Raw genomic sequence first — 26,798 nt, forward strand, 5'->3', positions numbered from 1 at the left:
TAAGTACAAAAATATTTATTAATAAAAAATACAGTTGTACTTCGATGAGTTGAAAGTTCTAGGAGCTTTTCTGTTGTTGCCAGGTCACTAAATTAAGCCCTTGATTTTTCACATTAAGGGGGGAAAGAAAAAAAGCTAAGCATGTTAGTTGAAGCAACTTTTTCCCAATCACAATCACATTATTGATCCTGTGCATAAAAAATTATGTGAGGAGCCACTGAGTGATGATGGTCTTTGGTTCTGAGAGGTATTCTATGGACTGCTGCCTTGAGGAGGAGTTGCTGTTTTCATTCAACACCTCTGTGTTACACGGTCTTCCTGTGGGGGGAAAAAAAAAATACCTTATTTGCTGCTTGAATAGGACTATTCAAGGGTGTAGCTACCATGTTTTAAAACCTGAATGCAGATTTCCTTATGAATTCTAAAGGGACAGTGAAGATAGGGTTTTCTATAAATCAATATTCTGCATCAAAAAGTCCTTTTCCTATACCCTAATGCTTGCTTACTTTTAAATGAACAACTATAATCCCACCTCAACAAAATGGAGGAAAGGGAAATTAAGGTGGCCTCCATATTATATCTTAATATTCACCTGGAGAGAGTTCTGTTCAGTTGTACACTTGCTGCTGTTGTGTTTATGAACCAATTGGCATATAAAAATCAAAGATTCTCCTGATTACTGCCTAAAATTATGACCGGTTTTCCTCAAATATGCATATATAGTTATAACCATCCTACCTAGAAGGTACAGTAAATGTCCTAGTCAAAAGTATACCTCTACAAATACTTAGTAGGTAAGGTATGTTATTCATAGTCTTGAAAGGCTTTTGGATTTTAAGAAAAGAGCGCTTACCTTTGAGAGTTCTTACTTTGATGTGTGGTCTCTCAGTTATATCACTTTCCTAATAATTAAAATTCTTCTTTAACTTTACTTTGAAACAATGTTAGAGGCAAAAAAAGGTCGTGGCACCCCTCTTCCTATTCCCTTTTAGTTGTAAGGAAAGGAGTTCAGGTGCCTATTCCAAACTAGGACTAGCTCTCCCTCTCCAGCCTTTTAACCTGTCCCATAGCCAAAGAGTTATTTAGGAAAATGAAGTGTTTTGATTTAAAAACCACCATCTGCTGTTAAATGAACTGAAAACAGGATGAGGCATAAACATAATTAACAAAATTTTAAGCAAAATGGGTGGAAAAAATACTGGAAAAAAAAATTTTTAAAGATCTTAAGTAATCTTTACACCCAAGGTGGGGCTCGAACTCACAACCCTGAGATCAAGTCACATGCTCTACCAACTGAGCCATTCAGGTGCCCCTGAAAAAAGTCATATTAAATAAATACTTAGACAACCATATCAAGCTTTCTCTGTTTTTTCCATACCTTTGTATTAAAAACTTGAGATTTATTCTCAAGTTCCAAGGTTTGTGCATCACTATCTGCTCCAACAGTATCCATAATATTGCTTCCACAATTCTGTGTGTTATAGCCACTATCCATCTGACAGGAAGGATGAAAAAAAAACACCAAGGATAACATTGCAAACGGATTCACTTATCCACAAAATTTGAGGAACTTGGATGTTAAAGTAAAATTAAAAATATTTATATAAAATATTTCTGAAATTATATATTCCTATAAAATATACAACTTATATATAAATATAAAGTAAGCGAGTCACTATATACTACTATTTTTTTTTTTAAAGGTTTTATTTACTTATTTGACAGAGAGAGACACAGTGAGAGCGGGAACACAAGCCGGGGGAGTGGGAGAGGGAGAAGCAGGCTTCCCGCTGAGCAGGGAGCCCGATGCGGGGCTCGATCCCAGGACCCTGGGATCATGACCTGAGCCGAAGGCAGACGCTTAACGACTAAGCCACCCAGGCACTCCTATATACTACGATTCACAAGTGAACAATACAATGTATTATTTAATATTGATCATACTGAATTAAATTTAAAATACAGAAATATAAGAGGTAGTTCTATATAGAACTGGTTGTTCTTCAAAGTAGTCACTGTATTACACCATTCCTTTTGATAAAATACATCTTGTAGTTTCCTTTAGAATCTGAACAAGGCACTATGAACCTGCTTTCCTGTTACTGTGTGATCACACCCAGCAGATAAAAGTGAGGATTATATAGTCAACTTCTTCAATTCAAGCTTTACCAAGCTTGTCTCTGAATAGCTTGGTTTTATCTCTAAGTAGGATTTACCTAAAAGGCATGCTATCTTTAAGAGTATTCAAGATAATTCACATTTTTTAAAAGGTCAGTTACATTATACTCACACCCATTGTTGAAATACAAACTTACTTTCATAATAATACCACATATATAAAGGCTCTAGATGTTAGTTCAACTTTTCATTTTAATTAATTGTAGCATTCTCTAGGACGTACTGTTGCAAGCCCCAAGTGAAAAAAGGGATTCTGGCAAACTTCAGTTTTGGTACATAGAGGATAAATACTTATTGAGGTCCTAAAAAAGTGCCCGGGCCTGTCTGGCACTCTCCATCTTACCATCCTTACTTTGTCCTTACAGCAATCCTATAGACTTCACAGCTGAGGAAGCAGAGGTTCAGAAAGGTGGCCTTTCACAGGGTTGGACAGAATGAGGTGATGAAGAGCTGAGGCTCCCATGCCCCTGTCCACGACACACACTACATCTACCTGCACAGTGCTGAGCACCAAATAACACCAAACCCCATGAGGGACTCACCCTGGACTTAAACTCTTTCCTGCAAATTAGGGTCAGAGGGAAGGAAAAGGCTGTACTTTTGTCTCCATCACAAACATTAGAATAGCCTAGAAAGTGCATTCTACCATTATCTTCAGAAAAATGTTTCCAGTTTTCAGGGAAGAATGAATATGTGTTCACTACTGGAGTCATGTTCTATTTGAACAAAACCCTTGTGACACGTAAAAGAAGAATCTTCCATTATGTTCCAGGGGGAAACACCTGGCTCTGTTACCATTCCACAGCTATTTGATCAAAAGCGAATTATCAGTTTGCTCCCAGAGAATCTGACAATTACTTTTCCTTTTATCACCAGTGCCAAACAACTGGTTTATACAACTCAATAGTAATGCATAACTGAATGTATCAAGGGAAAAGTTAATACGTTAGGGAGTAAGACACAGGAAGAGAAGATTCTTCTCCTTAGGAAGAGAAGAATCAATGGGCGGCCCCATAAGATGGCAGCTGACCGCACTGGCCCTCATGTAGACCACTGCTAATGGGGATGCCTACCATGAACCAACCAGACAATACAGATCATCTCGTAACTCCCCATAGGCATCGAAATTGGCATCAGCAACATTTTAGAGCTGAGAAGGAAGAGGGCTATAAAAGATTAAAAAGTCATGCTCGGCTCGCTGTGAAGTGGACCTTGCCTTAAGATCCACAGCCTGTAAATGACAGAACTCTAACTCAAGTTTAGTTCTGAATGCAATGTAGATCTTCCAGTTGGACTATGCTACCTATACATGGTGTTTTTACTGCCAATCATCCTACACACTGTTACTGTATTTTTCTCCCACATAAATCAGATGTGGTCTTTCAAAAACATTCCAGGTTCAGGTTCTCGACTGGCAAGCACTGTGGCTTATAATGCATTCCCTGCAATCAGGCCTCAGCACTTTCGCCCTTCGCTCACCACCCTCATCTTCCCTGTCCTCTGTGCCTCTTGCTTGCTACCTGTCACAGAAGTCTTTGTCGCCCATTCCTAAGGGAGTATTTAGGCATTGTAAGTATACTCACATGAACTCAACTCACAATGATCAAACTATTATCCTACAGTCCTCTTATTATCCCCATTTTAAATAAGAGGGAACAAACTCAAAGAAGCTCTCACTTCCTGAAACTGATAAAACTGAGCTAGGAAATAAACTGAAATCTGCCACTTTGCTTTCCCAAGCCCAAGCTCCTTAAAGCCATGTTAGCCCCCAGCTACAAATATATGTACCCACGTCCATCCCAGCCCCCACCCTTGTCCCCCATGAAAGTGGAAGGGTTACTTGTGCTAATCCTCCTCCCAGAGCTCTAGATTCTATCCCATCTCGCACACCTCAGTTCCTTCATGTATAAAATGCATCACGATTTTACAGATTAGATTTATTGCATCTGCTGTAAAGCATCATGGGGATTAGATTCTAACTGTAAAATACTTGCCCTGGTCTCTGGTATGTGAAAAGGATACATAATTGATACCTATTATTAATAATTATCCTGCCCAATTTCTAGTTTTCTTTGTTCTTTTTACTCTTCTCCCTCTCAACCTAAAATATGCCAGTTTCTCCCATCTAAAGTAAAAACAAAGTTAAAAAAGAAACTACAAAAAGATCTTGGACTTTAATGTTCTTCTCTAGCTATGATAACCCTTCCCTTCACAACAAAGGTTCTTCAAAGAGTTATCTACACATAATTTTTCATGACTTCACCTTCTTTACCCTCCTTCCATTCACTTTTCACCACCCCACCTTGAGGCTGTTCACTCACCAAATTACTTCTGTTATTAATTCAACAGCCACTTTTCAAGCCCTATATTCCTTGCTTTTACTTTAACAGCACTAACCACTCTTTCCTTAAGATGTTCCATGACACTATGCTTTCCTCATGTCCCACTCTCCCCTCTGGCTGGTCCTTCTCAGTTTCCTTTGGGGGATCGCCTTTCTTTACCAAACCCTTGACTTTTCCTCAGGGTTCCAAACACTGATTGGCTCACTGTTCTCACTTCATACAGTCCCTCTGGTTGAACTTACCTATACATTCATTGTTTTCATTCCACAAATATTTAACAAGCAGCTATTACACATAAGCTCTGGGATAAACAAAAACACCCATGACTACTCGATAAATGGTCTGAATGGAAATAATGCAAAGTGTACGTGGAATTATGAAACCATATGATGAGATCTGGCTTGGCTAGTATGATCAGGGAGGGCTCCTTTGAGGATGTGATCATTAAGTTGTGAACTAAAAAACGAATAGGAGTTAAACAGGTCAAGTAGGAGAGAGAGGAATTCTAAGCAGAGTGTGGAAAGGCTCTTTTTAACAAGAAGGAAGATGGTTATTTAAAACTCTGGAAAGCTAATGTGACTGAAACAAAGAGAATGAAGGGAAACAAAATGAAGCTGACGAGTAAGGCAAAGGTCAGACCATTGGATGCTTTGCCAGCCATGCTACAGATTTTTAAATTAATACCAAAAGCAAAAACAAAGCCCCTCCACCCCCAAAAAGCCTTAGAAGTTAATGATACGCAAATAAAAATGAAATAAAAAATATAGTGGAAAGATTTTTAAAAATTGGAGAATTAAAAGGAAATTCCAGAAAGAAAAATGAAAGGGAGAGAGAGAAATCCAAGATATTATTCAAAAAAAGATCCAAGAAGGGAAGGGCATGAGTTTACAGATCGTAAGGCTCTCCTGAGTGCCCAGTACTATGGACAAAAAGATACCCACGCCAAAGAATCACTGAAATTGCTGAACACTGTAGACAAAGAGAAGATCCTATACATGTCCAGGGGTGGGTAGAAAAAGATCATATACAAAAGATTCAGTAAAAAATGGTTTCCGATCTCTCACCAGCAATAATGAAGTAGAATCAATGAAACAATGCCTTCAAAGTCTGAAGGACAATTATTTCCAAACTCTCATGTGAGAGAATGAAGAATACATGATTAGACATGCAGTATCTAAAAATGTACTCCTCCTCACAAAGCTACCAGAAAATGTGTTCCAGTAAAGTGAGAGGTAAACCAGGAAAGACAAGAATGGAATGCAGAAAACAGGAAACAGAACATAGGAGCGGTGAAGGGAATTCCCAATCTGAAGGGATATTCTGGGATGACAGCTTGTACCACACATGGAAGCCAACCAGTCCACAATAAAGCAAGTCAAAAGGCCCTGGGAAAATATGGCTGTCTTCAAGTGGTTAGAAGCTGCCTTTGTGGTAGGAAAATAAGAATGTCTGAAGTTTTTAAACTATTAAATCTCTGCCAAAGGTAAATATTATTATGATACAGTCCAAAGCGTCAAACTGAAGCTGACTGGTAGATATCACAGACAGAACCATATTTTAGTTCAATATAAGGAAGAGGCTTGTAATGATAAGAGAAGCCCGAAAAGGGATTAGAATACCCCTGCAGACACTCAAGCATAGATTGGATGACAATTTAGTAGTGAAATAGGCTTCCAATGGGTAGTTGAGTTAGATGATTAAAGGGTATTTCAATGAAAGCATTTTGATTCTTCTATAAATGGTCTGAAAAAAAAAAAGGCAGTGAGGAAAAAGGAGAGGAAAAGAAGTTAACAATACCTTGAAGGCTAAGTTCGATGTAAGTGCTTTTTCCCTTAGGAACCAAATTTAGAAGCTAACACATATAAAAGTGATTCTAGTGTATTTTTTCTGAACAAAGATCCTAGAAGTCAGGAGAGACGGTACAGACATAAAAACATGAGCAGAGGATTATATTTAATTTTGGGTCATTTAGAAACCCTCTGTGAGTTTTAAATTTTAGCATTCCAAAACTGACAGCACTAAAACATTATAGGGTGGTGGGAGAATTAAATGAATGACTACATATAAAGTGGTTGAAAAAGCACCTGACACACTGAAACCCTGTGTACATGTTAGCTATTACCATGAGTCAGTACAAACTCGGATTCAAGAACGTGAACTCTAAAGCCATACTGCCAGGATTCAAATCCTGGCACCAGTACTTGCTACCAATGGAGGTAATTTACTTAACCTCTCTGACCCTCAGTTTCCTCCTCTGTAAAATGGGGATAATAGTCCACCTATTTCACAATAACCCTATGAAGATTCAATAAATTAACACATGTAAAGTGTTACTCAGAATAATACTCAGAATAATACTCAGAATAATGCCTGGAAAAAGGTAAGAGCTACATAAGAGCTAGATGTTGTTACTATAAAATGGCAGGTAAGAATTGCCTTTCTGACTATTTTAAAGTTCTTTCAAAATTCTCAGCTCAGACTATGGCAATTAATGAATGAGAGAGAGATGAATCCTGAGAAGTTGCCTGACCCTAGCACTCTATAAAAACAGAGCAGCTTGATTTCTTTTCTGCTCTCATCTTTCCCTACTCCAAATAAGGACCAGTGAATGTGAATATTAAATATGCAACATCAGTCCCAATTAAAAGAAACTAACCCTCTTAGTGTCACCATGGATTGATATTTTTATTTTATTTTATTTATTTATTTATTTATTTATTTATTTATTTATTTATTTATTTAAAAGATTTTATTTATTTATTTGAGAGAGAGAGAGAATGAGAGACAGAGAGCATGAGAGGGGGGAGGATCAGAGGGAGAAGCAGACTCCCTGCCAAGCAGGGAGCCCAATGCGGGACTCGATCCCGGGACTCCAGGATCATGACCTGAGCTGAAGGCAGTCGCTTAACCAACTGAGCCACCCAGGCGCCCTGGATTGATATTTTTAAAAAATATTATATATATATATATACACACACACACACATACATATAAAGTTATATAATACTACAGTCCTCACAGTTAACCTATTTTCTTAGTATAATCTCAGAAAAACACAGAATAAGGGAGAAAGTAAAGGACTCTAGAATATTAAAATTTCTTACCTGAATGTTACTGTTTTCACAAGGAATGACACTGCTTTCTGCAAGAGGTGACATGCATATATGAGAGTTTTCAATACTGAAGGCAATCCCACTCACAAAATCAGTCATGGGCAAACTCCCATTATCAACCGGCTCCTTAATCCAAGTGTTCTCATCTGCTATTTCTATAGGATCAACCATATCCACAGTGTTGTTCTCCTTCTCACTTTCAACATCCTGCAACAGTGCTAATTCCTTCTCAGAAGTACTGGACTGATTCTGTGTAATAGACATGGCAGTCACTACCAAACGTGTGCCATGTGCAGAAGTGTCACTGGTCACCTGCCGCAGGTGTACTCCACCCGTGTCCATGGCTGGTGACGAGGATTCTGTGGAAGGAAGATTCACCTGGTCTTCTTCATCTTCCCCGTGGGCCTCGAGAGTGAAAGGTATCCGAATCAGGGAGGTCCGATACTGAGTACCGCCTGTACACATCTCGAGTCTCATAGGAGACCAATTCTTAATTGGTGAGCAGCCATCTATATAAGGACTTCTGATACATGGATTAGTAATTCCATTAGAATTTGTTGTTCCAGCCGAATTATCAGGAGAATGAAAAGTAAACTTCCTTTGATCTAAAAGATTGGAAGGGAAAAATTCCATCATAAAAACATGCAAATGGAAAAGACATTACTAAGTGTTTTAATGCCAGAAAAATTGGATTTCTGGAACATTGTACTGTTTACTGAAGTGAAATTTTGGTGTTACAAACAATAGCACGAATGAATGTGTCTCAGTAAGCAGCATGAGACTCTTCAAAAAGAACTCCTCTGGCATTACCTTTTAATTAAACAAAATAATTTACTCCCTGAGAATTATTTCCTCATAAACATATTGCTCCTATAGTAATAGTGTTCATATATGAAGAAGATACTGGACAAATCAGCCGAGAGCTGCAAGTTAATAGTTATACCCGGTAAATGAAGCAGGTAAAAACCTTGCAAAATACTATAAGCAATGTTAAAAAGCAAGCAAAAAATTGTAAAATAATATTTGCAATAACAAAGAGCTTAACAATGGTAATCAAAATGATAAAGGTGCTTTAAAATATAATACTTTTTATAACTTCACTGGCTTAACAAAAAACAGAAGTTTAAAAAAATGGGCAAGAGCCCATAAACAATCCTCCCAATGGCAAATAAACATATGAAGTGGTCAGCCACATAAATAATAAAAAATATGGAAGTTGAAGCAATAAGAAAGCATTTGTTTAACAAAAACAGTGAAGTACGAACTAAGAATCCCTCCCCCAAAATAAAGGGCCAATAAATATCCGGAAAGAGTTCAACACCATCATTTTGTATCTTTGATACAAAAATTAAAGCAGTAAGAGACATCTTTGTAATATAACAAATTAAGAAACACCACAAAGAATGGTAATACCAGTGCTTCTACATGGCAGAAACTGACTTTCTTATGTACTACTGATGAAAATTTCAATTGGTACAATCTTTTATAAAGAAAATTTGACCAAATTCATCAAGATCCTTAAAAACATTCACCCCCTTTGACCAAATAATTCCACTTCTGAGAATTTAACCTAAAATATGTACTATATACAAAAATAATTATTTTGATAAAAAAAATTAGAAACAATCTAAATGTTCATCAATGGTTGAAAACAAATGATACATCTCAAAATCATTGTTTCATACAATAATAAATGATTTGAATGACCTATGAAAATATTCATAATACAATACTTTGTGAAAAAAGCAGACCACAGAACTATGGTGTGTGTGTGTCTATCTCCAAACAAAAGTACATACATATTTATGCAAAAGTACCTATACATACATAAACACTAACAAAAGTAGTTTTCAGGTTTCCAATTTTATTTATTATGCATAGCTTTTTATTGTAATTTTTTCAAAGGAGTTAAAATTTTATTTCAGAGAAACTAACATACTGCAAAGAGAAATATGTAAATTTCCACACACTAAATTTACCTTAGAAGTCTTACTCAAACAAACCTATCTTTACAAAATACGAATATCTGATTACAAAGTCTGAACCTACAGGTCAGAAGGCACACAGAAACCAACTTAACTCTAAAACCACCATCTTTCTTTGATTCCCTTTACAAGAATGCTTGATATAAATACTGCTAATCAGATGACCGGTGTTTAATACTAGCGCAGAACTTTGTCAAGAATCCAGGTTTTGAAGGTAAATTGTTCCTTTTGTTTTAAAAAGCCAGTTTTTAAATTTTAGAAGATTAGCGGTCATTTAGAGCTCTACAGTTAGAACAAGCTAAAAAAGAAACTCTTTAATAACAAATGTTGGTAAATATAGAAATTGAAATTAGGTACTTTCTTATGAGACATACCCGAGAGTGGAGTCTTTCCTATCTGAAATGCAATTGGTGAGAAAGTGGGTGAAGAAAGAGGTGAAGGGCTGGTTCTACTTCCCAAGCTGTATTTTTTTGCACTGCCCTGAATAGGGCTGGAAGAAAACTGCCCCTGTGATAAAAATAAATAAAATTATACGGTTCTCTTTCTCAATTTGTTATACCATATGCTATTTATTTTCATCTTCAAAACACGTTTACCAAGTAGGTCATATAAACTTTGGTCATTCACCAGAAGGCAAGAACAATTAAGAAGACTGTTGGAAAAATTTTGAAATAGAGTATGTTAGTCAAAATAAAATATAAATGCAGTGTTTAAACACACCAATCTATCTCAGATGCACAGCTGTTTATGAACAACTTTAAATTACTCCATTAATGTCAATCCAGCTGTGGTATACTGAAAACCTTACACAGCTCAGAAAACAACTTACACTGAAAGTCCTTGAGACTCATGATTAATCTGGCCATCCTGTATACCTCTAAATACAAAAATGGAGTCTAACCAAAACATTCCTGACTAATGACAAAATGTGAACTGGTCTAACCCCTCATGAAATATAAAACCCCAAAGCAACCATTCCTTGCGGACAAAATGAGCCTCGAGATCCATCTCTAGCAAACTACAGTACATTTTTCATACGCTTCTTACCGAACTTGGTGTCTGCACAGGGCTCCTACACCGTACAGGAGATAAATCTATCGAATAAAAAACCTCAACTGAGGCTTGAGCACCACTGCGAGGACTTCTGGGAGAAGCTGGAGGTAAGGAGTCAGAAATACTTCCATTGCCATCTAAAAACAGCTTTCTTCTGAGGGATGAAGAACTGAGGTTTCCAGGAGATTGATCTGAAAATTCATCAGCTCTAAAATAGTCACCTATATTTAATATTAACAGAATAAAAGGCAAAGCTAGTCATTCTGAAGAGCAATTATGCTTCAGTTACATGATTAAAAAAAAAAAAAGCATGTACTATATATTAGGATTTTTTTCAAAAAGAGGGCAAAGTTTAATTGCATATGTGACGTTTGAAATCTGAAATTATTCTTTCTTTTTTGAGTACTTATTAGCATAGGTAAAACCAATACGATGTGCCAATGAATAGTTTATGTCTAAAGCAAAATTCATTATGACAAAAATGCTCATCAGGCCAAGTTATAGAAAAAGAAATTTTAGGACCGTTTTCCCACTTCTTTAGAAAGAGACATTGCCACCTATTTCCATTTACAAAAAGCCATCAAAACAAAACCTTCTATCTAAGTTATTAAAGGTTTAAACAAATAGGATACTTACCTAATACATTTTCTAAATTAAAATCCACAGGAAGAGACAGCAATGTCTGACAAGCAGCTGGAAGCAAGCAGATAAATAAATACAAACGTGGATAAATCAATGCAAGCATATTACATGCAATTTAGCATGTGCTTCCCAATCAACCATCTCCCCATGATGTTCCAGCCAAATTGAATTATTTCACTTATGCATTCTATTAAAAACATGCCACCCTTCTATAAGCAGTTTCCCACACCTTCCAGCTCTGATATAAACCTGTTAATGGTAAGAGTTAACTTCTGGTTGTACTGCTGGCGCTGGAATCAGAAAAGAAGCCAGCCTCTACAGATGACCCCTGAACAACATGTATTTAAACTGCATGTGCCTGTTTTTCAATAACTACAGTACAGTACTATAAATGTAGTTTCTCTTCCTGAGGATTTTCTTAACGTATTCTTCTAACTTACTGTAAGAATACACTACATAGTACATGTAACAAACAAAATACATGTTAATTGACTATGTTATTAGTAAGGCTTCCAGTCAACAGTAGGTTACTAGCAGTTATATTCTGCAGAAGTAAAAAGTTATATATGGATTTTCGAGTGCATAGGGGGCTGGTATCCTTAGCCCCCATGTTGTTCAAGGGTCAACTCTATTTGGGGATAGATTTCCTAATTATTCACAAATTTTCAGAAAAATGCTTTCCAAAACCAGAAATTGACTCATATGCTTCAAACAACAACAACAACACACACACACACTACTGCTATTTCTAAAACATGGAGGGACATATCTATTCTAATTGTTTTTAAAAATTAGTTCTCCATGGGGCGCCTGGGTGGCTCAGTGGTTAAGTGTCTGCCTTCGGCTCAGGTCATGATCCCAGGGTCCTGGGATCGAGTCCCGCATCGGGCTCCCTGCTCTGCGGGAAGCTTGCTTCTCCCCCTCCCACTCCCCCTGCTTGTGTTCCCTCTCTCACTGTGTCTCTGTCAAATAAATTAAAAAAAAAAAAAATAGCTCTCCTATAGCTCATTCATAATTAAACAATTTCGACTCCAGAGTAAAGTGTTATCACAAAAACTGAATTTAAAATCAAATGTAGCTTAATGTGGAACATTCTTCATTTCAGAGTATATTCATACTCACCATTGCTTTTCTCAGAATGGATGGTCAGTTTTCTTCCAATTGGAGATTCACTAGTTATATTAATACCTATAAAACATTTTAAGTGTCAAATCTTATATTTTATTTTTTTATTTTAATTTTAAAGATTTTATTTATTTATTTGACAGAGACACAGCGAGAGAGGGAACACAAGCAGGGGAAGTGGGAGAGGGAGAAGCAGGCTTTACGTGTAGCAGGAAGCCCAATGCGGGGCTCGATCCCAGGACCCTGGGATCATGACCTGAGCTGAAGGCAGACGCTTAACCGACTGAGCCACCCAGGCGCCCCTGAAATCTTACATTTTATATTCTCCATTTACTTTAAGGGTGACTTTTTCCAGAGTAAAAAAATAAACAAAGTGAAAACTTTCATTCTATAACACTTTTAAAATAAATATCTGCATATATAATAACTTGGCATGTTTCTGTTAGTGTTTTAATTTTGAAGGAGCACAGAGATAAAACTCGAAGGATTACCACAGCAAATAAAGAGGCACCAAGTAATAGTTTTTGAAGAAAGTATGGTTACTCTGTATTATGTCAATCTTTTTTTTTTTTAAGAATTTTTTTTTTTTATTTATTCATTTGAGACAGAGAGATACAGAGAGAGAGAGAGAGAGAGAGAGTAGGAGCAGTGGGGAGAGGCAGAGGGAGAGGGAGACGCAGACTCCCCGCTGAGCAGGGAGCCTGATGCGGGGCTCGATCCCAGGACCCTGAGATCATGACCTGAGCCAAAGGCAGACACTTAACGACTGAGCCACCCAGGCGCCCCTCTATTATGTCAATCTTAAAAGACTGAGGGTGCATGCTAGTCAACCTCAAAGTCCTCAAACAGATCCTCTGTTGCTTAATACTTTTGCAAAATGGGTGATATAAATTGTCTGAATTAAAATGCCAGATTATTTCAACAGAACCTAAAATTTGATAAAACTATGTTCAGTTTCTTTTCATAACAGGAACCAAAAGTAGGGCTGCAAATATTTTTTTAATTGAAAATTAATGACTACTAAGTTTTGTAACTTGAAAATCATGAGATAAAAAAAAATACACAATGAGGGGGAGACGAACCATGAGAGACTACGGACTCTGAAAAACAAACTGAGGGTTCTAAAGGGGAGGGGGGTGGGGGGATGGGTTAGCCTGGTATTAAGGAGGACACATTCTGCATGGAGCACTGAGTGTTATACACAAACAATGAATCATGGAACACTACATCAAAAACTAATGATGTAATGTATGGTGATTAACATAACATAATAAAAAAAGAAAGAAAAAAACACACACTGACAAAAATGACTAATATAAACAAAATAAAAGGAAGGAAAAGGCAAGGAGACAAAAAACAAACAAACAAAAAGGTCAGAAAGCTTAAAGAACATTATACAATAAAGACTAGTAACCTAATAAACTTAAATAAATGGGTGAATGAGTAAGTGGGTGGATGGGTAAATAAAGTCGCCTAGTAAATATTGTCAGAATGAGTAAAAAAATAAAAAAGAAAATTCTACATTTGAATGCTTTCTTTGCTGTAAGCAGTGTGACCTTCTATAAAGCAAATGTAATCAAGGTACTCCGCTGCAGAAAACCCTGTAACGTCCTTGGTCTTCAGGCTAGAGTCCATACACCTTAGCATCGTAGAAAGCCCTTCAAAACCTTGTCTGTCTCTAGCACAGTTGCCCTCCAACTAAACACTATTTATTTGAGCACCTAAAAAAAACCAGGTTCTCTCTCACATTTAGGTATTTCTCATACTATTCTGACTTTTCTCCCTCATTTGCTGAGTCTGGCTAATTAGGTCTCAGCTTAAATTATCTTCTACCAGCATGCCTTCCCTGACCTCCTTAGATCAGAAAGACACCAAATGCAGCATTATTATGCTTTTCAACTCTATTGCAAGTGTTTCCTTGGTTGCTTCCCCCAGAAGGACTTCTTAAATAAGCTTAAAACACAATCAAAGGAGAAAAAAAAATTGATGGATTTGATTACATCAAAATTAGAATTTCTATGCAACCAAAGACATCAAGAACAAAAACAGCATACATATGACAGAATGGGAGATGGTATATGAAATGTTTAGAACCAATATAACCTTGTTAAACAAGGTGTCTTAGAAATTACCAAGAAAAAAAACCCAGTAACTCCAATAAAAATATAGCGAATAAATTATAAACAGGTATTTTACAAGAAAGGAAATTTCAAAGACCATCAGTATATAAAGAAATGAAAATTTTAACAATCATTTAGAATGTCAAATAACCCACTAGGAATGGCAAACATTTTTTATCAGATAAAGGGCTAGTATCCAAAATCTATAAAGAACTTATCAAACTCAACATCCAAAAGCAATAAATCCAGTCAAGAAATGGGCAAAAGACATGAACAGACATTTCTTCAAAGAGGACATACAAATGGCCAACAGACACATGAAAAAATGCTCAACATCACTCATCAGGGAAATACAAATCAAAACCACAATGAGATACCACCTCACACCAGTCAAAGTGGCTAAAATTAACAAGTCAGGAAACAACAGATGTTGGCGAGGATGTGGAGAAAGGGGAACCCTCCTACACTGTTGGTGGGAATGCAAGCTGCTGCAGCCACGCTGGAAAACAGGATGGAGGTTCCTCAAAAAGTTAAAAATAGAGCTACCCTATAACCCAGCAATGGTACTACTAGGTATTTACCCCAAAGATACAAATGTAGTGATCCGAAGGGGCACCTGCACACCAATGTTTATAGCAGCAGTGTCCACAATAGCCAAACTATGGAAAGAGTCCAGATGTCCATCAACAGATGAATGGATAAAGAAGATGTGGTGTATATATATATACAATGGAATATTATTCAGCCATCAAAAAAATGAAATCTTGCCATTTGCAATGACATGGACGGAACCAGAGGGTATTATGCTAAGTGAAATAAGTCAATCAGAGAAAGACAATTATCATGCATTATCACTCATACGTGGAATTTAAGAAACAAAACAGAGGAGCATAGAGGAAGGGCGGGAAAAATAAAACAAGACAAAATTACAAAATCGAGGAGACAAACCAAAAGGGACTCTTAATCAGAAGAAACAAACTGAGGGTCGCTGGAGGGGAAGTGGGTGGGGGGATGAGGTAACTGGGTGTTGGGCATTAAAGAGGGCATGTGATGTAATGAGCACTGGGTGTTATATACAACAGATGAATCACTCAACTCTCCCTTTTTTAAGATTTTATTTATTTATTTGATAGAAAGAGAGATAGCGAGAGCAAAAACACCAGCAGGGGGAGTGGGAGAGGGAGAAGCACGCTTCCCGGTGAGCAGGGAGCCCGATGCGGGACTCGATCCCAGGACCCTGGGATCATGACCTGAGCCAAAGGTAGATGCTTAACGACTAAGCCACCCAGGCGCCCCTGAACTCTACCTCTGATACTAACAATACACTCTACGTTAATTAATTGAATGTAAGTAAAATTAAATTAAAAAAAAAAAAGGAAAGGCAAACATTTGAAAGCTGGATAATGCCAAGTGCTGGCAGGGATGTGGGGACATAGGAATCCTAGGCACTGTTGGTGGTCATGTAGACTGTGCATTCATTCTGGGGAAGGGGGCCACTGCATAGTCAAAACAGGTAAACACATAGTCTATACGCTAGGAATTCTCAGCCTATGTGTATATTCCAAATAAATTCTCACTCAAGTCCATAAATAAAAACACACGAGGATATTCATTGAAGCACCTTGCTGCACAAGTATTAAAAATAGTAAAAGTTAACAGTATAAGCCAATGTGAATAAACAAAACCATTTTTGCCTGTGCCCACCTGTAAAAAGACCATATAAGAAGGTTGATTCACCTTGTCAAAAATCAACATGAAGAGTTGGGGGAAAAAAATAGTGTCTATGAAAATGTCACCCTGGACAGAAATTTTAAGAGCTGGGAGAGACAACTATGTAGTTCACCTCCTTTATTTTATAAATAAAAAGCTGAGGTCTAAAGAGACCGAATAATTTGATCAAGATCACCCCTGTAGGTTTATAGTAGCAGGAGGTCTCCAGCTCAGGTCTCCACCCACTACCGCATGCTACCTTCTGTTTGTCATGGCTGAGAATACAGACTCCAACTGAAAACGTCTAGTTGTGACTCCAGGTTCTACCACTTTTATCCTCTTTGTAATCCTGAACAAGTGCTCTAAGCTTTCTAAAACTAGCTTTTCTCATCAAATGAGGCCAATAATAGTACCTCCCTCAGGTGAGCTGTTGTAAGGAATTACTGAAAGCACTTAGCACTGTTTGGCACATGGAGAGTGCTCAATCCATTTTACCTATTATTGTGTTTTTGATAAAGGATGGAATAGTCCTTCTTATACTGAGAGCATAATTAATGAATGCTATATAGAAGAGTAGGCAATTTCACTGAAATGAGCCTACATATACAAGTGATACTCGAACATGGCTCACAACTCAAAGGACAGTGAGAGCAAATAAAAGATAACCATTTCCTGAAGGCAGAAAAATAAAAGATTACTGGTTTGTCCTTCAATTTCCTTATTAATAATATTTTGCATATAATCAGCTATATAATACTGCCCTAGAGGTCAAGTGTCCATACTTCCTCTACCTTTATAAGAAATCAGCAAATTAGCAAAAAGCAAAGCAATTTAAGAATTTCATTTTAAATATTAACCTTGAAAATTAGGCAGAAATCACCAACAACTCAGTTCTTGATTCAATACCAACTATTTCTGCATCAATGGATCCTCTATAACCATCATAACTGATACTCACAACAGTCATGAAGAAGTTAAATTCAGAACAAAATGGCCAAAAATAAGAATTCAGTACATTTTAGTCACATTTTCAATTGTAAACTCTAAACAGCTTTTTTGTCGTTGACACACGTTACATTAGTTTTATGTGCACAACACAGTGATTTGACAACTCTGTAAAACTCTGTATGTTATGCTCTGTTCACAAGCGTAGCTACCGTCTGTCACCACCCAGCGCTATTACAACATCACTGACTATATTCTCTATGCTGTGCCTTTTATTCTCATGATTTGTTCATTCCTTACCTGGAAACCTGACCCTTAAAAGGTTAAATCGTCCAGTATCCAGAAATCTAACGTGTATCAAGCTCCTTACCAAAGCAGATAAGCTGACACTTCACTATATATTGCTTTATATTCACTGAGTTTTACAATTCTATGATTTAATAATTTTCATTCATATGATTTTTAGTACACTTACATTTACTGGAATGAGACTCTGAGAGCTGTTTCCCTTCATGATCAGTCCAAGGAGAGGGTACAATGACATCTTTTGTGAAAAACTAGAAAAATTAAAGTCATACAATTAGATATAATTCCCCCCCAATACAAACAAGTACCCATGTTATTTTCAAATAATCATCAAACATGTTACATAGACTTTATAGTTAGTTACATTTAAAAATCTTAATACTTAAAAGCACAAATGACCAAAGGTAAAATAAAAGAAATGTAAAGTATATATAAAGAGAAATGTTAATACTTCAATCACTAAAATTTAAAACTTGCAAATTAATCTACGGGCATTAATCATAGAAATACTTTTAATTCCTCCCAATTTTTTTTTTGGGGGGGGGAGGGTGCAGATGACAAAAGGGAGGATGAAGAGGGAAGAAATAAATGGAAATAGATGTATACAAGTAAGCTAGTATGATTGGTGTGCTGGCACAGGCTTATCCTGGCTCTCAAGACCTAATTATTAAATTTTCTGGAATTTTGTGCATCAGTGGTTAAAGCCAATGTTAAAAACTTGTAAACTTACAAAAAAAATATATAAAACAAAAAGGTAACAAAAGCCCCAACTCATGACTCGCTAATTATTGGACACTCCCCAGTATCGGTGCTCCTGAGATTCATCATGTCTTCTGCATCAGCATGGTGGCACTCCCACACACACTGCTCTCCCGCTGCCCTTCTTTTACCATTCGGTAATGTCACAGCAGTAACTTGAAACTGGCCATGGCTGAAGTATTTACATTAGAGAAAACAGCAGTCACTAAAAATCATACTCCTCCCACAGCCAGAGGGCCAGCTGTTAAACATTTATAGTACACCACTGGCCAGTACACTCAAATGGAGATAAGAGCATTTGGATACAGGTCTTTCCTTTTTTCATCCCAGCTATGAAATAAAGTCTAATACAGGATTTTTCCCTTCCCACTCTCTGTTTTGGGACGAATTCAAAACATTTACTTTTCTTTCTTTTTTTAAGATTTTTCTTTTCTTAAGTAATCTCTACATCCAATGTGGGGCTCAAACTCAAAATTCCGAGATCAAGAGTCTTAGTCTTATGTTGTAAGGACTGAAGCAGCCAGGCACCCCCAAAACATTTTCTTTATATTCTGCTATACATATGGTAAAGAACAATTTCCTCGACATGAGGAAAAATGTAAAAAAAAAAAAAAAAGAGGGGGAGGGGGCAGAAATTACAATAAGTACAATTTCCAGAAATATAAAGGACCCACCAACTAACGAAGCAATGTATTTAGTTCAATCAAAATGAAAAACATATACATCCAAATTAACAAGATGAAATTTTTAAAGTGATAATACAAATTAAGAAGCTGAATAATAACCAGTATTGCAGACATGAGAAAGCATCACGTGTCATAACGTGGCCAGGAGTAAAAACTGCTATCACCTTTTGGGAGGGCGGCATGGCAAACTTTACCTAAACTGAAAACACAAAGCCTCTGACTTAGCAAGTATGTTGCAATTACACAAAGATATATGTACAACTGTGTTCACTGAAGCATTATTTGTGATAGAAAAACACCAAACACAACCTAAATATCTATCAGTAGGGGCTGAGTTAGGGTATGACACATTCATAAAAGGAATACTATGCTGTTACTAAAAATCAGTATGCGCTAATAATAAAAAATCTAAGAAACATTATTAAGCAAGATGCAAAACGAGAATGGTGATCCTATTTGTTAAAGGTCATTTGCTGTTATATACATAAAATTAATCTGAAAGTATAAATATCACATAGTTATTTTTAGGAAGTAAGATGGGAAACAAGAAGCTCTTCATTTTCATTTTATAATTTTTCTTTGAAGTCCAAATTTTGTTTTGTTTTGACTATCTGCATGTATTTATTCTTTCAAAAATTTATACATTTGAAAATATTTAATTTGTTTCTGATATATTAACTTGTTTCTGATACGCTGACCCTAATTTTCGCTCCGACCTCATCTTCTTAAATTTTCTGCTGAATTTCCCTTTAAAATTGAGGATTCTAAAGGGAAAGCCTATTTTCTAAAATGTTGGGAAAGGGGAACCAGTCTGAGAATATTCAACTGTGGTGGAATCAAGTGATTGGATCAGAATGAGAATTCTGAAGTTACTACATAAAGAAGTATAATGTCTGGGAGGAGTAAAGCACATGCAATGGTTTTTGAAGAAATATGCTATATCTGAAACACAAGGAGACAATACCAACACTAGAAAAGTAAGTGTAGGAGGGGCCAGAGCATCATTTAATCTCTACACACAGCATAGCTGAAGTCTTCTGGGGTGCAGAAGGGCCAAATATAGCTAAGGAATAGAGGTGGGTAGAGGGGGCTAGCGAGGGAAAAAGGAAAAACAGATGTTGCCATGACATAAAGACTCTCTGGGAAATAACTAGATAGATAACCCTGGCTTGCACTCTAAGAGGAGATCATCAAACAAAGCAGCAAAAAGTGAAAAACTTAGTTTATTATTTTTATTTTTAAAAACCCCTATATTTGTAATATGCTTTTTTTTATGTTTTAGTAAGGTATTTTATTTCAAAAATTCAAAGCATTAACAATAAACGATAAAACCATTGCCAATGCCAATCTAGATTTTCAAGGTCTGAAAATATTCAACTTTCTCTACATAAACCCCAAGTTGAAACAGAAGTTTGTACTCATCGGTATGCTGACGGCACAAGGAAGACAAACCGGCTAGGCCCTGAGAATGAAAAGATAAATGAAGTACAATATTGGCCAAGAAAAGAATGTAGTCTAGGGGAGAGAAGCACTAAACCAGTCACTACAGTATCGTAAGAGCACTGTGACAGGCCCTGGCATAGCTGAGCAACGCTGGTCTTACGGGAGCACAGAGGGGCCCAGACACAGCTGGGGACAGGCCAGGCTGGCGGCGATCTGCGATAGGAAAGGATGTGAAGGAAGTCATCCTAAACGGGGTGACGTGCGCGCAGAATTGATGCTTAACCGGCGTTATGATCAGTAACAGTTTTAAGTTACCTCTTCAATGGCTTTTTGTCTTTTGTCTTCCACATCTTTATCTATTCTATACAGAGATAAAGAAGAAACATAACCATGCCATTACTTCAGCTGATTGAACATTTAAAATAATAAGCTTTCAAAGAAATAATTTCCTTCTGTTGAAAACTGGCAAATGTTAGGCTCATTTTAAGAGAAAAACTGATGTCTTATCACATTCAGTAAATGACAGCATTTAGGTATTTGGCATTGTGCTGGTAGGCTTACCTCCCTCTTTTCCATTCAGTTTGAATGGAATAGTATTTTCTGTTCAAGGGCTTACATTGATATAATTTTTAAATTACTATTAACAACATAAAGTAATTTGAATAAACATTGGCCTTTAACCATCATAAATTAAGAAGTATTTCTTTCCACAGAAATCTAAAAATTGTCCAGATTCTCTTTCTTCTGTTATAGCAAACTTATGATAGCTATAATTTTAGAATCAACTCTTACTCTGAAATAGAAGAAAAGAAACTATCATCCTTACAGTTCTGAACAAAGAAGCAAAAATATTAATTATGAAATAAAATAATGACAATATAGAATTCTGTCCAAATGATTTTTTTTTTCACTTTGATACAATATGCAATTACAGCAACACAAATTTATCAGCTACAAGATTTAACACAAAATGTCGGGTCTCGAGCACAAGGCATAGACTTGCCAAGGACTAAGCAGCTAGCCTTGGAGGACCACTTTAATCTATCCCAAGGAAGATTATTTGCTTTCTGTTAATAAATTGGTAAAACACTTCTTTTTATAACAATTTAAATGATTGTCTCTCAAAATTTTTCACGTATATTATTTGTGGCTTTAACAAACCTTATATAAAAATGTACGTTTCACAAATTAAAATCAAGTGAATTTTTCAAGTAAGGGAATGATGAGAAAATAGACTACAATGATAATCCACATATCTCAGCTTCAACAACAGCCATTCTGGGGACAAATAACTCAGTTCTCTTTATCTTCTCATGCACATAAGCCAGGTCAAAATGACAGTGCATAATAATAACAGCAATATAGTATTTAGTAAGCTCTGATTTAATATCACCTCATTCAGAAACATTTTCTGCTTCATCAGAGGCACTTTAAGAACCTGAAATATTCAGGCAATTGCTAGAAGCAGTGAAAATCAGTTTAGGCAAATATTGTAGAACCTAATCATGGAAGGTTCTCAGAAGTCATACAGGACAGAGTATCCTGACAAAGAACACCAGCATGATGCAAATAGGTTACAGGAATATCCTGAATGGATCCTGAGTAGGGGAGGGCCTTTTCAGGACTGTTCACCTTCCATATGCACAGATTCATTTATTTACACCCATCTGCCTTACAATTATCATTTTTTATGTGGAGCAGTATGAAAGGGTGGGAAGCACTGAAATTGGGCCCTCGGATTAGATAGGAAGAGACACTGGAAGCCACTGTTTGTTTCTAAGAATGAGTCAGCATATTTTGTTGAGAATGTACTCATTATCCTTTGTAGAAGCCGTAATCATTTACTGAATTACACCAGTAAATTAAATTAAAATTAGGGTTTTCCCACTCTTTTCCCCTCTTTTGTATTATAAATCTACCTACTGAAATACACCAAGATTCTTTTCATAAACCTACCTAGAGGACATATCATTTATTAATAAGTATGGAAATGTGCCACAACTTTGGTTAATTGTACTGTTGGCTCTGGATATCAGAAATAATAGTCTATGCTTCTTCAGTATTCCTGAAGGTGCTCAATAAATATCTCTTAACTGAAGATAACAGTTGTCCATGGTTGAATATACCAAGAGGCAAATAATAAAACACAGAGTTTGTGTGAAACAAAAAAAATCAGTCTAATTTGTCACTCATTTGCTTTTAGATATTCTTTCCACCTTCTCTTCAAAGGTATTATTTATATTTCAGTTAAAATCCTCTTATGCTCTAACCCCATTCTATTCCCTTCCTAACACCTCTGGATGGCCATTAATTGTCAGTGAATGGTCATCAAGTTACTAAGCCAAGAGAGGAAGGGGTTAAAAATCCAGACAAATATTTGTAAAAGCATCTCAACATGTGTACATTTTTGTGTGACTGAATTCTAAAGTTAAAGGGAAAACAATTATCCATTATTTTGGACTGACAACACATGTACCTTGGGACTGAAAATTAAAAGCTGGTCACACCAGTAGTCAATTGTTTCAAATACTTAAAACATCAGACTATAAAACTGACATCAACAAGAAGCCCCCAAACTATTACCAAACACTGTTATTTATAATTACAGATTACAGTACTATGTAATCAAAAGCTAGGTCTGTTCCACCTAAGAAGTGCATGTTCTCACTACATTGGACATCATCAAGCAGCCCACCAGTCTGAGGCACACTAGTGCTCGAAACCTGCATAACACAGCAAAAAGTTAAGGCTGCTCTGATTACTAGATTTACTTCAGTACAATGTAATTTAGATCCCCTAAGGGTCTTATATGAAAACTGGATAATGTCTAGAAAAGCTCTCTCTGTTGCTAATGGATACCCTTCCATTCAATGTGTTTTGGGATTTTAGGCTTCCCCAAACATAGACAGCAATGAAAGAGCATTTTGCTTTACCCAACACCACCAAAAAATAAAACAATATAAAAATTCAATGGGAGAAGCCACAATCATGTAGAAAGGTACAAATTTCAAAATGTTCTTCTCTCTACCAAGTGCTGGAAAGCACAGTTGTCCCATAAGAAGCAGAGGGAAGTATCTCTAAAAAAAAAAAAAAAAGATTCCTACTTAGGTTTACAACTGTTAGCAAGGGAATCTTCTTTCTGGATATAGTTCTTTGAACTCACTCTTCACTTAGCTACAATAAATCTGTTTCAGAATTTTTTCTCCCTGATATCTTTACCTATAAATATATTCAACCTTCGGAGTTTCCTATCTCTCTTCACTTAAGAACATGTTATTATACTTAAATACAAAAAAGGAAAACTTACCGAGAATGACTTAAGTATAAAGCTTGACGATGAATGTCTTCTGGGTCTATTTCTACAGGATTTATTACAGCTAGCTGATCAATAGACCATCTAAATTTCCCTGGAGTCTTAACAAAAGAAAGTGAACCTATGAGTAAAAGCAAACTAAAATAGTTCATCAAAATTCTAACCAATGTCAGCTTCAAAAATAATGTGAATGGTTATAATGCAAAAGTATTTCAAAGCTTGTATTTTAAAATTTGGCTTTACCACTAAATTAAATGGCAAATGGTAATCAAATCACACTAAGTCAACTGACTGGACTACATTTTAAAATATCCAAATCTTCCATCTGGGTGATTTTTAAAATTGCATGATAATGGAAAAAAAAATCACAGTAGAGTAATAAAGGTATAGAAATTCCACAATTAATACTCATCAGTGATGCAACATACCCATGTAAAGGTAAAAATCTCTTACTAGATTTACCAAAGGTCTTTACTTTCACTAAGAATGAACTGAAATGAAATGAAGTCCTAACTACAAAAGTGCCTGCAAAAGCTCATAAAATAGTTGATCCTTAAAATAATTATGAATGGTAATCACTGCTGCTTTTCTGCATTCAACTATCCAACTGAACCAAAAATTTACCCAAATCCTAATCTATAATTCCGAATGCATTTTTGACAAAATCAGGCTTAAAAATCCAACATCCCACACATTCTGGTTTTGAGGATTAAGTTGCAGCTAATCTATTATTTATTCTAGATTAACAGAGAACTAAAATTTAATACAGTTCAATCAAAAATCATGAGGCCATATTTACAACTCAATATAAACTGCATAACTGTAAAATTTTACTTGCTCGTAGTTTTAGCGGATATGAAATACAGCATAAACAGCAACACACTTTGCAGTTTTTCTAGGTAATTTACTAGGTTAAAAGATCATACTTCAAAAGAACTCCAGTGTAGCAAATAAAAGTAAAAATAAGCTAAAGCGATAAAGTCTTCCCTAATCTCTAAAAGAGCACTTTCCTTTCCATATCACCCTTAATCACCTTAGCCACCAATACCACATATATTGTTTTGAAGTTGCTAGATTAGTTATGAGTTTTCCTTTAGAGTAGATGTTGGCTTCTTTTTATACAATCTGCAAACTAAAAATGGTTGGAAAATTTTTAAAAATTATTATTTTATGACATGTGAAAATTACATGAAATTCAAATGTCCATGAAGAAAGCTTTATTGAAACACAGCCATGTTTCATTGTTTACATATTGCCTATGGCTGCTTTTGTGATACAAGGCAGAGGTGACTAGTTGTAACAGCAACAAGATGACCTGCAAAGCCTGAAATATTTACTGTCTGGCCCTTGACAGAAAAAGTTTGCTGACTCCTGCATTAGAATACAAGCTCCTTGAGAGTTTGTGTCTAATGACCCTGACTTCTTCTCTATGCCTAGTACTTTATCTAACACAGCAGCATTCAAATAGATTTGCTGAATAAATGAGAATAGATAATTTTATGATAGTGTCTCCTCAAATATAGTATTAGTAAATATGTCATCAATCATAGTATCTAGCTACACCCAGTTGCAGGAAGCCAGCACATTATCCACTGAAAGAAAAAAAAGAGAAATTTTAACTAAAAAAAAAAAAACAAAAAAAACTACCTAACTTATTTTTAGCCCAATCACTACACTATAGTGAACATTACAACTAAAAAAGCACATTCCAGACATATGTGCTCCAGGATAAATTTCTCCATTCTAAAGAAAGATGTTTACGTTTAAAATAATTTGTATATACTAGTCAAGAATAACTTACTGGTAATTTTGTTGATTTAAAAACAGAAGGACTGGAGAGAGTTTGTTCATGGAGATTAGAATAATCACCAGGACTTTCGAAAGGATTCAAAACCGGGATCCTTCCTGGAGTTTCCGGTGGTATTTGCATTCTTGATTCTTTGACATCTCCCATAGCACAGAGAGAAAACTAAAAAGAAATAAGTATGAAAAATGAAACCACAAAGTTCCACATTCATTTTGACAACTAAAATGTATTCAACAAACATATTTCGCAAAAAGAACTCAAAATCTAACGCTCTTGGGTCTTTTTTTTTTTTTTTTTTTTTACAGTTTACAAAGAGGCATCACGTATATTTTCTAAAGTGATCCTCCAAATAACCTTTAAAGCTAGAGAGATACGGTATCAGTGATAATCATTTTGCAGAAGATTTAGGCTCAGAGAAGTGGCATAGAAGTAGCAGTCAATCACATATGAATGAGTTCAGGTCCACTTCCGAGGCAACTAAATGTTATAGCAGACACAAAACTCTTTTCAACTAAAAGAACCTATAGTTCTTTATTCATTATTTCAAGTCTCTAAAGACTCTGAACATCCTTCGGATATCCCAGCAATTGCCTATTAAACTACAGTTGCTAAACAACAATTATTTGTAGCAAGCAAATACGTGACGACGAAGCTTGTGCACGGGTGTCTTTCCTCCACTTTAGCCCCCCTCAAAGAAGTATGACTGATTAGGACCAGGAAATTAACCGCCTCCTTTGGTTGCCTCTCCTCAAACATCCTCCTATTCGCTAAGAAGCCCAGGGTAGAAGGCCAGACTGAATTACTTTCAGTCAAAGGGGGATACGACTAGGGAGAAAGAATCTACTTCTTGGAAGGCTGAAGCAGCTGGCTTCCTTGGGTGAAGTGCAGAGGTGGACACTCCGGCCAGTGTCACTCCCAAACCTACACGATCACTGCTTGCCCCCCCCCCCCCCGGCACCTAGTCCCTCGCTGCTCCCATTCACCCCGGGGACAGTGGGCAGGTGGGTCGGGAGAAAGGAAAAGTGAGCTCTCCAATTCAAGACAGGAGGAAAGGCCAGGGACTACAAAGAACGTACCTAGTGGTGTGTATAAAAAGGAAGCCCCCCCAGTAGGCGACTCCAGGGCGCTCCCGAGGGGCCAGGTCAGCTCCCACGACAGGCATAGACTCTTTAACTCCCCGCTTCCGCGCTGTCTTAGGCCAACCACGGCACGGGCCCTGTGGGGAACTGGCCAATCGCGTCGTACCGCTGTCCGCGAACCAACCAATCGCA

The 26,798-nt window shown here is 36.6% G+C and overlaps 1 protein-coding gene across 3 annotated transcripts; it reads right to left on the reverse strand.

Annotated features, from left to right (window-relative positions):
* On the reverse strand, positions 1–26,779 carry BORA (BORA aurora kinase A activator). 3 transcript variants are annotated; one of them, XM_032402877.1, is made up of 12 exons: positions 26,604–26,779; positions 25,522–25,689; positions 23,715–23,821; positions 20,723–20,768; positions 17,689–17,770; positions 12,436–12,501; positions 11,308–11,364; positions 10,666–10,892; positions 9,993–10,125; positions 7,625–8,238; positions 1,379–1,495; positions 1–318 (listed from the first exon to the last, which is right to left on the reverse strand). In XM_032402877.1, exons 2-12 carry the CDS (start codon positions 25,672–25,674, stop codon positions 292–294), a joined length of 1,629 nt encoding a protein of 542 aa, XP_032258768.1. In that variant the 5' UTR covers positions 25,675–25,689; positions 26,604–26,779; the 3' UTR covers positions 1–291. The 3 variants fall into 3 exon arrangements, with proteins under 3 accessions (XP_032258768.1, XP_032258769.1, XP_032258770.1); XM_032402878.1 differs by lacking the exons at positions 25,522–25,689; positions 26,604–26,779 and having other exon boundaries at positions 20,568–20,768; positions 23,715–23,756; XM_032402879.1 differs by lacking the exons at positions 12,436–12,501; positions 25,522–25,689; positions 26,604–26,779 and having other exon boundaries at positions 20,568–20,768; positions 23,715–23,756.
* Between the last annotated feature and the right edge of the window lie 19 nt (positions 26,780–26,798).

The sequence above is a fragment of the Phoca vitulina genome, unplaced genomic scaffold, assembly GCF_004348235.1.
Source record: "Phoca vitulina isolate PV1807 unplaced genomic scaffold, GSC_HSeal_1.0 scaffold5, whole genome shotgun sequence".
Taxonomy (NCBI): domain Eukaryota; kingdom Metazoa; phylum Chordata; class Mammalia; order Carnivora; family Phocidae; genus Phoca; species Phoca vitulina.

What these genes read in the sequence shown, in the direction of transcription:
- BORA (XM_032402877.1), bottom strand. Translation starts at nt 25,674, where the DNA reads ATGGGAGATGTCAAAGAATCAAGAATGCAAATACCACCGGAAACTCCA. An exon ending in TTAAATCAACAAAATTACCA is followed by an intron (nt 23,822 to 25,521) that starts GTAAGTTATTCT and finishes TCTTTTGTTAAG; the next exon opens with ACTCCAGGGAAATTTAGATG. An exon ending in CTGTGCAGACACCAAGTTCG is followed by an intron (nt 10,126 to 10,665) that starts GTAAGAAGCGTA and finishes TTTTTATCACAG; the next exon opens with GGGCAGTTTTCTTCCAGCCC.